Source organism: Carassius auratus, chromosome 18 (assembly GCF_003368295.1).
Source record: "Carassius auratus strain Wakin chromosome 18, ASM336829v1, whole genome shotgun sequence".
In the NCBI taxonomy this organism is placed as follows: Eukaryota; Metazoa; Chordata; class Actinopteri; order Cypriniformes; family Cyprinidae; genus Carassius; species Carassius auratus.
Genome location: NC_039260.1, coordinates 10,203,147 through 10,215,791, shown reverse-complemented (window position 1 = coordinate 10,215,791; position 12,645 = coordinate 10,203,147). Strand labels below are relative to the sequence as shown.

General features: G+C 38.6%; 1 protein-coding gene across 4 annotated transcripts in view; it reads left to right on the top strand.

Moving 5' to 3' along the window:
* LOC113118411 (breast cancer anti-estrogen resistance protein 1-like) overlaps positions 1-12,645 on the top strand; it is an 83,957-nt gene that overhangs the window by 53,247 nt on the left and 18,065 nt on the right. For all 4 annotated transcript variants that reach the window (XM_026287547.1, XM_026287549.1, XM_026287546.1 and 1 more), the window contains one exon: positions 4,729-5,427. In XM_026287547.1, coding sequence (XP_026143332.1) covers positions 4,729-5,427 — 699 coding nt within the window. The remainder of the gene's footprint in view (positions 1-4,728; positions 5,428-12,645) is intronic.

The window sequence follows — 12,645 nt, the reverse complement described above, 5'->3', positions numbered from 1 at the left end:
TTATTAGCTTTTATTAGATTAAATAGCTTTTTCCTTAAATGTCTCTCTTCTTTTAAACTGCACTGGGAAGTCTAATAATAATACACATTTTAGAGAATCGTTTCATTAATAAATCACTATATATGAGTCATTTTATTTAGCATTTTATGTGGGAAAATTGTTCAATGCTATTGTTTGTTACAGTGTTTTGGTTATATAAATTAGCTACGGTGTTTCTAGTCTTATCAGTCGTATTTCATGGTGACAGATAATTACAAATCTGTCACCATGATTAAATTAAAAGCTAGTGTACAGACAAAAAAATGTATAACATATAACCAACTTCACATGTACTGAGATGGTTTTTTATATGAAACAGTCAAAAAGACTCATGAAGTCTGGACTCTTTTGTTGCAAAAATGGCATTCAGTGGGAAATATTGCTAAGGCTAGCTACTATTTTAAAAGTTTAGTTTGACTGTAACTGCTTTTAGTGATGAATAGCTCCAAGTATTTTCAAAGCAGCTTCCCATTACTGCTTGATAAATGCAGATGTACACCAGAAAACACCCTTGAGGAACCAACTCATTTTGTGTCATTGTTTAATGCACAGTGCTTTACTGTTTTACTTTATAATTGTCGTAGATGCAAGGTGTGATTTATCCTGGGCTGTGAAGATGCTAATAGATCCATTGATTAATAGGCAAATATTCCCATCTCTGTTATTTTCCTTCATTTATCCTCCTGCTGTTGTCTTAATGCTGATGTGTCTGCATGTGTTCTCCTGTGTACATTCCCAACAAATTAGAAAACATTCACTGTCACTGAATCACCGACTCGCCCTTACATGTAAACCCCTGTGAATCACTCCCTAAACGTCCTGTGTCCTGTTCGACAGAGACTGAATTGTGGAGAAGTGGGAGAAAGAGAGAGACAGACAGAGAAGCTTGGCATACTTTCTATAATGGAGGCAAAGTTCAACAGCTCGTGATGTCATCAGTCCTCCAGAGCCTTTTTGCTTGGCAGGAAAATATTCTCATGAAAAAAAGAGTAGAATAGCCCAGAAAACACACAGCACTTCTTTTCTGCTTTTCAAAGGCAGAGAAGGCAAGTGAGATAAGACTGCAGAATAAAGACAAAGACATCAAGTCACTGAAAATTCCTTTCTGAGAGTTTTTATACAATTGCTGCAACAACAATGTCAATCACCTAATTATGTATTCATTATTGCCAGCCTGATCAAGAAGGACGTAAGTCTATCGGTATGTTTGTCAGTACATAGTCAGAATTAGGGATATATATATATATATATATATATATATATATATATATATATATATATATATATATATACCTGATTGTTTTTTTTGTATCAGCAGCCAATGAGCTCACTGCTTAACATTCAAATATTTGGTTAGTGCTTGATGTAGTAGTTGCAGCGCGATTCAGAAACCCTCCACCTTCCCCGGCTCCACCTGTATAGATCTGCTACAGGCTGATTTATGTTTGCTGTGGAGTGATTTCATATATGTTATATGTGCAGCAGCAGTATTTATTATATGCTAACAGCAGCGTGCTGTGGATGTATTGGCAGTAACAAAATCACTGTTTGTTGACGAAGAAATTCTACTGTTTCTCTTTGCACTCGGCCTTTGGCAAAAAGTCCCATTCCTTTGCAAACACTCCCAAAGAATGGACTAAACTGTCTCTATGGAAATAGCCCATGGAGTTAATGAGCTCTCTCAGCTGTTCTGAGTGCTTCTCATTATTTTGCCATTGTGTGAGTGAGTTTGAATGGATTGAATGGCTGTGAAGGTATGCATGTATGCATTTGTGCGTGTATATTAACACATTCCTTGGTCTATATACGTGCATCAGTGCTCTATGAGTGTATGTGTGTGCCAGCACTTCATGGTGACATCTCAACCAGCTGCTCGCAGGCAGTAAAGCCTCTTGGACGCTATTGTGTCCAGCCTCGGTCTCCTCCTGTTTTATGGGAGACACTACAGGGACTGTCCCTCATCTGGGCAGCATAAGCAGGGCATTCATCTGTCAGATATGCCCTCCGTCAGCCTCTCCTCTCTCTCCTCCAGCTCCGAGCACAGAGACACCATTCAACAGAGCACTGCCGCTCTCCACATAGACCTTTAAAACACAGGGAGAGATTCATGCAGAATGAATTGTGCCCGCTGATAGCGTGCTGTCTGGGTTGGTTTAGCACTATACGATGCAAATAAGGCCAAAAAATGTTGTACTGAGTGCAGTTTGTATGGCACAATTCCAGATATTTTGGGCACTGAGGAGCTTCTGTGTACAGAGGTGCATAATTAGCATTATACCACAGGGATCCTGAAGGAAGATGTAGCTGCAGGCTGCGGCTGCAACTCATTTCACATCACCCTTCTATCCCAGATTTTATGTTAAGAACAGAAGGACAGAGGTGCTTGAAAAATACTATTTTCTTTGAGTATGTGATATCAGATTTTCTGATGTTCCAGTGGCAAAATGTGTGAATACATTGGTATTGGGGGTGGTGTTGGTGCAGTGTATAAGTCACATGGCTTTGGTGTGAGAGACCAGGGTTTGAATCCGCTGTGAGACACCAATGTGTCCCTGAGCGACACACTTAACCCCTAGCTGCTCCAGAGGCGTGCGATCTCTGAAATATATATATAGCAATTGTAAGTGGCTTTGGATAAAAGCGTCAGATAAATGTAAAAATACACTTTTACATCATCAGTGAAGTATAGTAACAAACAAAAATGTGGGTTTGTGAAGTTTTTAAAAGACGTCTCACAAAGGCTGCATTTATTTGATGAAAAATAAAGTAAAAGGGTAATATTGTGAAATATTATTACATTTTAGAGTAACTGTTTTCTATATTAATGCTTATTCCTGTGATGGCAAAGCTGAATTCTTCAGTGTCACTTGATCCTTCAGAAATCATTCTAATATGCTGATTTGAGTGAGACACAATAATTTTAAATCTTTTGTCAGTGTTGAAAATACTTAATTTGTCTGTGATTTTTTTCTCCTAGGATTCTAACATTAAATAGAAATCTTTTGTAACTTTTGAAGCATCTTTATTGTCACTTTTAACATATTTTAATGCATATTTTCGAAATGAACATAAATAAAAGTCATAATTATTAAGTGATTTTTGTCAAAGAAAATGTTGTCTTATTTCTTTTTTAAAAAAATTATACAACAGTATAACAATATGACTCTTTTAGGCACTATTGTACAAGAAGATGATGACAAAGAGTTATGTACCTGATTCTTCATCTTTGTATTTTATCATTCTCATGCCACCACAGAGAATTATGGAATACATTTTTATCACACAAGTCTGACGTCTCGTAATCCAGCTAATTGAGTCATTTTTTTCCCTAGCAAACTTTATTGCTGCTGTAGTTTCTTGCAGTAATGGATACAAACTTAGATGCACAGTCAAAAGTCACAATGCAAACTGTGTAATAAATACCAATGATACATGAATTGATGCCTCCAGTCCGAAAAGAGTTTCCCACTGGTAATGACAACTTTGTGATGGTGTTCATGCAGAGCTCATCTCGTAAATACGATCATTCCTACATGACTTGAAGGCAGCGTGTCCTGACAGGGGAGGTCTGTTAGTAATCAAACACCTGCTGGCTATCTGCTGTGCTGCATCAATAACCTGAGAGCTTGAGCTCAAAACTCTCACAAACCACAGTGAACTCACAGTAGGAGAGCAGGAGACGGGGGTTTGAGGGGGACATGGAGCTCTCTATGTTGGAAATTAGCCGTTCTGTACTGTTCTCCTGCACAAAGACCCTCCACTGATTACTCAATGGTGGGATGTTTTGTCTTGATTGAAGCTAAACTACTCTGTTCTTCTCTTTTTTTCCCCTTTGAGAGTTGTAGAGGGTTTCCTGCGGCATCACAATCAGCCAATCAAATGCTGCGATTTTGTTGAGAGGACAGTGATGGAGTACTGATGGTTGACTGTGGCTTTATTAAAGTGGCATGTAGAGCGGTGATACACGTGTCTATTGGCACTGTGCCAGGGCTTTTGTGCCAGAGAAAAGGGGTTGTACTGGTCCAGGGGGCCGAAGTGCAAATATTTGTTTAAGTGTCAAAGACCAGCCGCACTTGTGGGTGGCATTGTGAACGAGAGGACAGATGGAGTCCATGGTGTGTAAATGTGTTGGGAAGCGGTTTAGAGCAAATAGACAAAATGTAAAAAGCAATGGGGGTCACAGACCCTTGTTAACACCTGCTTTTAAAATCTTGGGTGATCTGATCACAAGTGGTCTTGAATTTGACAATTTGTTATATATGCAATACCATTCAAAATTTGGAGTAAGTAAGATTTTATTGTTAATTTTATTAAGCAAGCATTAGGCTGATTAAAAAAGAGAGTTAAGACGTGTATAATGTTACAAAAGATTTTTCTACTCAGAAAAAAAAAAATCCACAAACTGTTTTTAACATTGATAACAAAAAGAAATGTTTCTCGATCCCCAAATCAGCATTTTAGAATGATTTCTGAAGGATTGTGTGACACTGAAGACTGGAGAAATGGCTGCTGAAAATATAGATTTGCATCATAGAAATAAATTACATTTTTAAGCTATTTTAAACTGTAACAAAGATGTTTTTACTGTATTATTTGATCAAATAAATGCAGCCTTGGTGAACATAAGAGACGATCCTGGTGTAATATGAGTGAACCAAACTCAATCTCTCCTCTTTCATTTTCTTGTAGAATGTGTTGGCGAAGGCCCTGTACGACAATGTGGCGGAGTCACCAGACGAGTTGTCCTTTCGCAAAGGTGACATCATGACCGTCCTGGAGCGGGACACGCAGGGGCTGGAAGGCTGGTGGCTCTGTTCGCTACATGGACGTCAAGGCATCGTTCCTGGCAACCGGCTGAAGATCCTCGTGGGCATGTATGATAAACACCAACAGCAGCAGTTACAGCAGCAATCGAGCCAACCAAGCCCAACCCAGAGCCATCTCAACCTGCCTCAGAGTGCCTACAGCAAGCCTCCCCCTGCATCCCAGTACACGGCCATGCACCCTGCCTTCTCCTCCAGCTCCGCCAACTCAACCAACCCAGATGGCGTCTACATGCTTCCCCCCAGCCACGGCCTGCCTGCTCCCTCCAGCGTCTACCAGGTGCCCACCGGCCCCCAACCTCCACTGCCCCAACCCAAAGCTCCCGCTGTGGCACAAAAGCAAAGCCATGCACTGTACCCTCCCACCCCACAGGATGTCTACCAGGTGCCCCCCTCTATTAGTGTTCCAGGCCAGGACATCTACCAGGTGCCATCCACTGCAGGAGGCCTGTGTCCAGGGCAAGATGTGTACCAGGTACCACCCTCTGTGAACCAGACACAAGAAGTTTACCAGATTCCCCCATCAATAGAGAAGAGCTGGGACTCTCCCAAACCCATGGGGAAGGTAGGGAAAGACTGTCTTATATACACATATGTGTAACACATTTTCAGACATGTACTTTCTTTACAAACCGCAAAACCTGAAAGAAGTATTTCATTTAATTATTTTATATGATTTTATTTTATTTATATAGAATTATTTTTTAAATCAGCTTCAAAACCAATGCTATTAACTTGATTGAAATATATGTCCTATTTTATTTATTTATTATTATTATTTGTGGTAACATTATTTCACCCCATATACTCGGCTACTACACTCACATTCAACTTCTTAAAACATACTCAGTGTTCTATAATTAACAATTCATTTGTGCATTTTATTTTAATCAAAATATATTACCTTTCTTCACTGCTATTTAAATCTAAAATATGTCATATTTGGCAAGTAAATCAGGAAAAGCATTTAAAGTTGGCCATGGTCATATACAAGGATGAGTGATATCTAGGAAAACATACAGGAAGATGATAGAAATATAGGCAGAGGAAAGGAGGGTGTGTGATGGAGGAGAGGAGGGTGTGATAGACAGTCATAAATAATGCAGAGTTTGATAATGCCGGTGACCGTGGGCACAACAGAATGAGTAAGCAGGTTTTTTTCGAGATCTAACTACAGGTTGAAGCTGTGGGCAGTGATGGTCCCTTGAGAGAGCGTTGCAGGACACTCTTAGGGCACTGAGCCATATGCCACGACTGCCGCAGCGGCGGGGGAAATGAAGTGCAAAGATGGAAGGATGAAGTGAGGAGAGGTTCAGCTGCAGGCCTGCTCACTGTCAGCCACCTGTCAACTGTGCTCTACCTCCACCCATAAAGATGAGACATGACTCAGTGTCCCTGGTTCTGGTCACCGTGACATGGTTACATAGATATTTAAACTATAGCATGCGAATGAGAAGCTATCATGTTAGCGTGACCACATCATCACTTACTTGATAATTATATAACAAACAAATGAATGTGGTCATGCAGTTTCAACCACTTTTACAGTAACACTCTCATTGTGTGGAAAGTTTCCACTGCGAAAAAAGTACTGTGGCAGCACCTTTGTACAGTAAAGGTATTGTGTTATACAGGGTTCCCATGGTTCTGGAAAATCGTTGAAATTTAAATGTATAATTTCCAGGCCTGGAAACCTTTAGTAAAATACACAAACTTGGGTTTGTGAGGAAACTGCAGAGGGCTTGTGAGTTGATTGATATAATAGTTATAATAATTCATAAAAATGTCACATTTAATAAATAATTGATAAATAAATACAATCAATTTTTTTTACATTTTAAAAAGTGCCATAGGGAGAGTCAATATAAATGTTTCTAGTTATGCTATTAGGCTTGAAATTGCTCTTTGTGGGTGTGTTATCTACAGAGTGATTTTATCACAAATGACTAGAGCAGTCTTGAAAAATCATGGAGTAATGTACCATTGTGTTTTCAAGAATGTCAAACTCAAAGAATACCAAGGTATAACCATGGTTTGTCCAAAAAACAACATAAATTTTTCCATTGTAAAATGGTTGCCATGTTTTTTTTTACTTCTCAGATGTTAGCCAGTAAGTTTAATTAATTTGAAAAAAAGAAAAGAAAATGAAAACCATTCTGACCTTGGAGTCGGGGCCATTCAAAGGCGAGACTGAAATTAATCAAACTGAAATACCTCAACATTTCTGATTCTTCACATTTTGTAAGCGGTTTAAGCTTTAGCTCAGCGTTGATTTGAGGATCATATTTCTGTCTGTCCTCAGCCTTGGTTTTTTCAATCAAACATTTTTTTCTTTACCATATTCACTTTTGTACAAAGTCTTTGAGAGTCTACCAGCTATTTATTGCCCCTCGTGTCATATGAGTAGTTGACAGTCATTTGGATTTTGATAGAGTCTGTGCTGCAAAACCAATGGCTGAAGGATCGATACTGATGGCAGTGACCCAAAAACTTCCTAACACATTGAGTACTGCAGTAAAGGAACAGAAATGGTGTGGATCAGTTGTCAAATCCAGATCAGAGATCAGTGAGGAGTGCAGTGCTTATGTTCTTGAGGATTTGCAGCTGCGTTAAAGCCAAAGGTAATGCAATATCACATCTGCTTCCAGATTACAGATACATTCTCTTACTGCAGTTCTCCATCTATGAATACCTCTCGCTAGAGCAGCTTAATAAGGAAAAAATCCTTACAAGCAATGCATGTTTTCAGGTTTTCCTTTCATTTGCTTTATGAGTGGAGATTTTGATGTGTTTTCTCCTATAATGTCCTCTATTATGATCACTTGTCCTTGTGCCCACAGTTCCTCTACCACTGACAGTTTTTCATTATGTGATAAGAGTTCCTTTTGAGAGAAGGGATGGATACACACACATGCGCACACATAGACACACACATATATAGAAGAGCAAAACACCTTTATAATCTTGTCCTGCTTAATAAAGGAATGTATTTCAGAGCAGAAATACTCCAGTTGGAATAAATTGACGAAATCAATCAATCAATCACACAATTAAACAATATAAAACATTTGGCTACATGTCCTTGATTATATTTTTAAATAATATAAATATTTTAATAATATTTCAGAATATTACTGCTTCATTGAAGTTTTTATTAATTAATACAAATTCATCAAAAACATTGAAAGATCCTACCTACCCCAAACTTTTCAATGGTAGTGTATATAGTAAATATTACAAGATACAAATAAAATATTTTACTGATTCAATATCTATCTCTTTGGGATCATGGGTAGTGTAGTCCTTTAGTGGGAGTTTGGCTATGAATTCTGATTTAAATAAGATTTTTATTTGCTTAACTGCGGCACTCACCGAGGCGATACTGTGGCAGCAGTAATAGGAGCTCTATGATGATTGTGGATAGGGTCAGGGCTAGGACTGAGAGATTGTGATAAAGCAGCTGGAACAACTGAGCTGTGTGTCACATCAAAGACATGCGCAGGCAGGGTGTGTTAGCACGCGACCCACAAAGCCCCAGCACGCTCCTCCAATACTGTCTGAATGAATCATCATGAACTCTTATATGTGGAAGTCATTTTCTGCCTCAGAGTAAAGAAATAAAAAAATTATGATTTCGGTCAGATTAAAGATTAAAATAAGAGATAAAATCATATTGTGGTTTAAGATAAATAGCCATAATTCCGAGAAACAACGTTTTAATTACTATGTAGAAATGCAGTCCCAGTTATCATATTGGAATCAAGCAATATGATTTCCATTTCATTTGCTAAGAAGCTGAACTCAGTGAAGATGTTTTCTTACGTAATAATACCGGATGTGACCTTCAGTTTTAAGAATAAGGTTTGTACATGTTTGTGACTCACCGCTGCTAAGACTCACCCGCTGTCCTGCTTACACATTAACCAAAGTGAGCTTACACTATCAACTCAAGTTGCACATTGACCATTAGAGTAAATAGAGCTGACGGATGAAGAAAGATTTGAATAAGCTTGTTCGTCCGGTTTAGGACCATGTGAGCGTGTCACAAAGAGGGTTTGTTGGCGAGGTGTTTAGCTCTGTTATGGATGCAGTGGAATGGACAGTGAAGAGGGGCAGCAGAGGTGGAGAAAGAGTCTTGGCTTATCTCTTTAATGGCCTTTGCTATAGCCATTCAGTATGCTGGACAGATAGCTGGGTTTATTAAGAAAAGGTGCGCTGGGAAACAGGGACGGGGAGCTGGCAAAGGCTAGATTGAGATTCTGTGGTTGGTTTGCCGCACTGCCTGTTCTGAAAGTAAATGTGTAATCTTTGGAGACTTAGTTGAGGCTGCTCACCTGATCAGGCGGGGAAGAGGAGGTTGAGGGAGGACGTGCCGGCTTGACTTATCTACAGGACCAGGCAGGTAGAGTTTAGAGGAGAGAGGGAGAGGAGAACATTGTGAGCAGACAGAATAAAGGAAGACCAGAGGGATCGTAGATCCATACTCCACCTAGACATCCAGAGAGCTACAACAGTATGGAGAAACACACCAGTTTTATATCTGCTATAATAATGTTATCAATGTGTTAACAATGTTGTCAGTGAATTCCAAGCATCATTTTTACAGCATTGAAGGGCACTATTAAAAAGGAATGTTATTCCTGGTCATTCCAGACAAAAGTGAGCCATGGAATTCTGTCTTCTAGACAAATTAGCAAAGAATAAGATTAGAGCAATTCATCACCAAACCTAAGGTAATTAAATCAAGCTAGCTAAATAAAATCTTTTGCTCTTGTGTACCCACAAAGTTTTTACAAATAATAGTCTTAATATGTATTTTCAAATTATTTATATGGCACCGAACATATTAAAGTAGTTTTAAAAAAAACAGAAATAAAATACTACTTTTCACAGGCTTCCATCAGTCGACCAACTGATAGTTTAGCAACTAAATTTGAAGTTCAGTTTTCATCTTATGTCTTTATTGTCAGTATTTTTCAGAAGTATTTTAGTGCAGAGGGAATGGCGGTGGGTGCTTGTGTGCATCTTGTGGGAAATTCCCTCACTGGCTGGCACGTCTAATCTACTGCAACCCTCTCCCACCTCACATTCCTGAAGAGACCAGAGATACTCCTCCCTGCCTTTGTACAGCCTTCACGCATTATGTTTTTTGGTTCATTTTAGGGAATCAGTTCAAAAGTTGCTCAAAGACTCATAATGGAAAATGGATTTATGTGCACATGCAAAACAGCACATTCTAATATTAAATGAACACTCCACTTTTTTTTGAAAATAGGGTTATTTTCCAACTCCCCTAGAGTTTAAACAGTTGAGTTTTACATCAGTTTCTACCATTTTCTTTTTTCCCGTTACACTGCTTGCGTCTCACGTTTTTCAATGCAAAAACACTTCTGTGTGAATGGCCTTTAAGAACACCGCATACTCGAATGGCATCATGATGTTACATAGATTGTGTGAAATGTTTCATTGTTTATGATTCTTAAATTCAAGTGAATGCTTCAAATTAATTGATAGAGAGAGGCAGATGATTCATTCATAAACTGGACATCCCTGCCAAAGGCGCAATCTATCTCTTTCTGTTCCTCCTTTTGATTTTTTTCTGCTCTGTGAGTACCTCGGAATACTGAATAGAGAGCTCTTAATGGCTGTTTAAATAGTCTCAGTTCCCCTCAGGGGCCTATGTGTTATTTTAAGTTTGTATCTCTGGGCCTCACTGCAGTGCATTTTAGGCTTTTAAAGAGGGACTTTGATATTGGCCTCACATCACAGCACATGAGTGAAGCATTGGGTGCTCCGGGGCACTGCGCCTCCACGTAGCCTCATTACTCTCTCCTCAGACTGCACACGCTCACCCTGAATCAGCACATATCCACCAGCAGTCTCCTGTACATAGTAATGTGATGCTGCGAGTGTGACTGAAGACAACACAGCATCCATTACAACCAGCGTGTCTGGGCTCAGTGCAGCGGCTGCAGGTTTCCTGTGAAGTGGCTTCGGCGGAAGAGAGGGACTAAAGGAGAAAACAAGTGCTGATGCCATGTTTTTCTTACAGCTGGAGGAGACGCAGGAAGTACGATGACTGGGCAGCTCTTAACACGTTGTGCATCTGGTGCACCGATGTGCTTTATTTATAATTCCCTGAGCTTCAGTCGAAATCTCATTGCATCCTCGTGACAAATGCTGGGGAGTAACAAACTAAAAACAGTCTTATATTTTTCAGTAGCATGGCAGAGTGTTGCTAGCCTAAGCTGGTTTGCTGGTCTTCCAGTCTGGCTGGGCTGGATTTAGAGGGGTTTTACTTCCACTTTGTAAAACCAGCTTAAACTGATCTAAGATGCTTTCTGGCCACCAGCTATTTTTTGTGTGGCCCAACAAAAATCCGTTTTATTTCACACTGTGTTGCATGCACAATCTAAAAAGTCTGCTTTATTGTAGTGAATTGGTTTATTTATTTATGTTAATGGTCTAGATCAAAAATGATTTACTAATTTGAGTACCAGTGTTTGTTCTCTTGTTTTAGTTAGTTCTTAGTTCACAATTAATTAAATCATAGTTAATTAAAATAAGAAAACAAATGAGTTAATTTGTTCCCTAATTTTAGCTAAACCATGGGCACTAAAACAAGGGAACAAATTAGTACAATGTGACAACTAGAACAAGGAAACTAATGAATAAATCATGGCCATAAACTAATAATTCATGTAACTAATTAACCTGATAACTGTCACTCACCTTTTTGAAGATAGACTTGAATGTGCATGATACAAACCTAAATTTGTATATTTCATGACTTTATATTTCATGACATCATTGTAACATGATTTTGATGAGCCATTTACATGGTAATGCAATATCTGATTTTAAAATGGGTTTTGAAGGATGAATTTTGAGATTTTATGTTTTCAAGTGATATATAACTTCTGATGATTTCTAAAATGTGATAGGGAAAAAGGCAACGAGGAAGTCTTATTTTTAAACAAAGGTCAAAACTCCTTTTGTAATGTAGATTTCTGAGGGTGCACTCTTGTCATAAATTGATCTATTACTTTTCCTACATAATTTTTAACAAAAAAATATTGGTATAATATATATTTGGGAGTCTTAGACCTTTCCAACGATATATAGTTTGTCAAGATTAGATTAAATTTGATTGTAATATAGTATAGTCAACGTAGGTGTCCCGTGTACGGGACGGGGTGACATTTAACAGGTTAATGTTTTTCTTCTGCATGTTATGTGGGTTTTTTAATGCATTCTGTGTATTTACAGTATATATGTGCATTAAAATATTTTTATATTTATATGAATTAAATTTTGTGTATGTCATGAAATATATTGTTAAATGCTTCAATAAATTACTGTATTTGTAGTTTTATTAGTTGTATTTAGTGTAAGTATACCTGTTCAATTGTAATAGTGTCATTCCAGCTGTGATTGGGTAACTGCATATGACGTATCATCTGGTGATTACTATAACTGTAAGTTATTTAATTGCTTTTTGTTAGTAGCTTGTAGTTTAGCTAGCTATTTTTTTTTAAACGAGTAGCTGGACTATAGTTGAACTGCTTTGTGACTGGCTTTAAGCTTCTGAAGCTACAGCTTTAAAGTGACTGTCTTCGAGGACACATCATGCGTCCATTTGGCGTTCACCTTCAGGCCTCGGGAGATCTTCGCTAGGTCATTCAGGACCAGTGAGGGGGTCTCTGCTCCCTGTAACCTTGAGCACAGCATTTCGTCAGTTAACACAGCCGCATAGCCACAGGTCGTGTACAATAGAGAATGA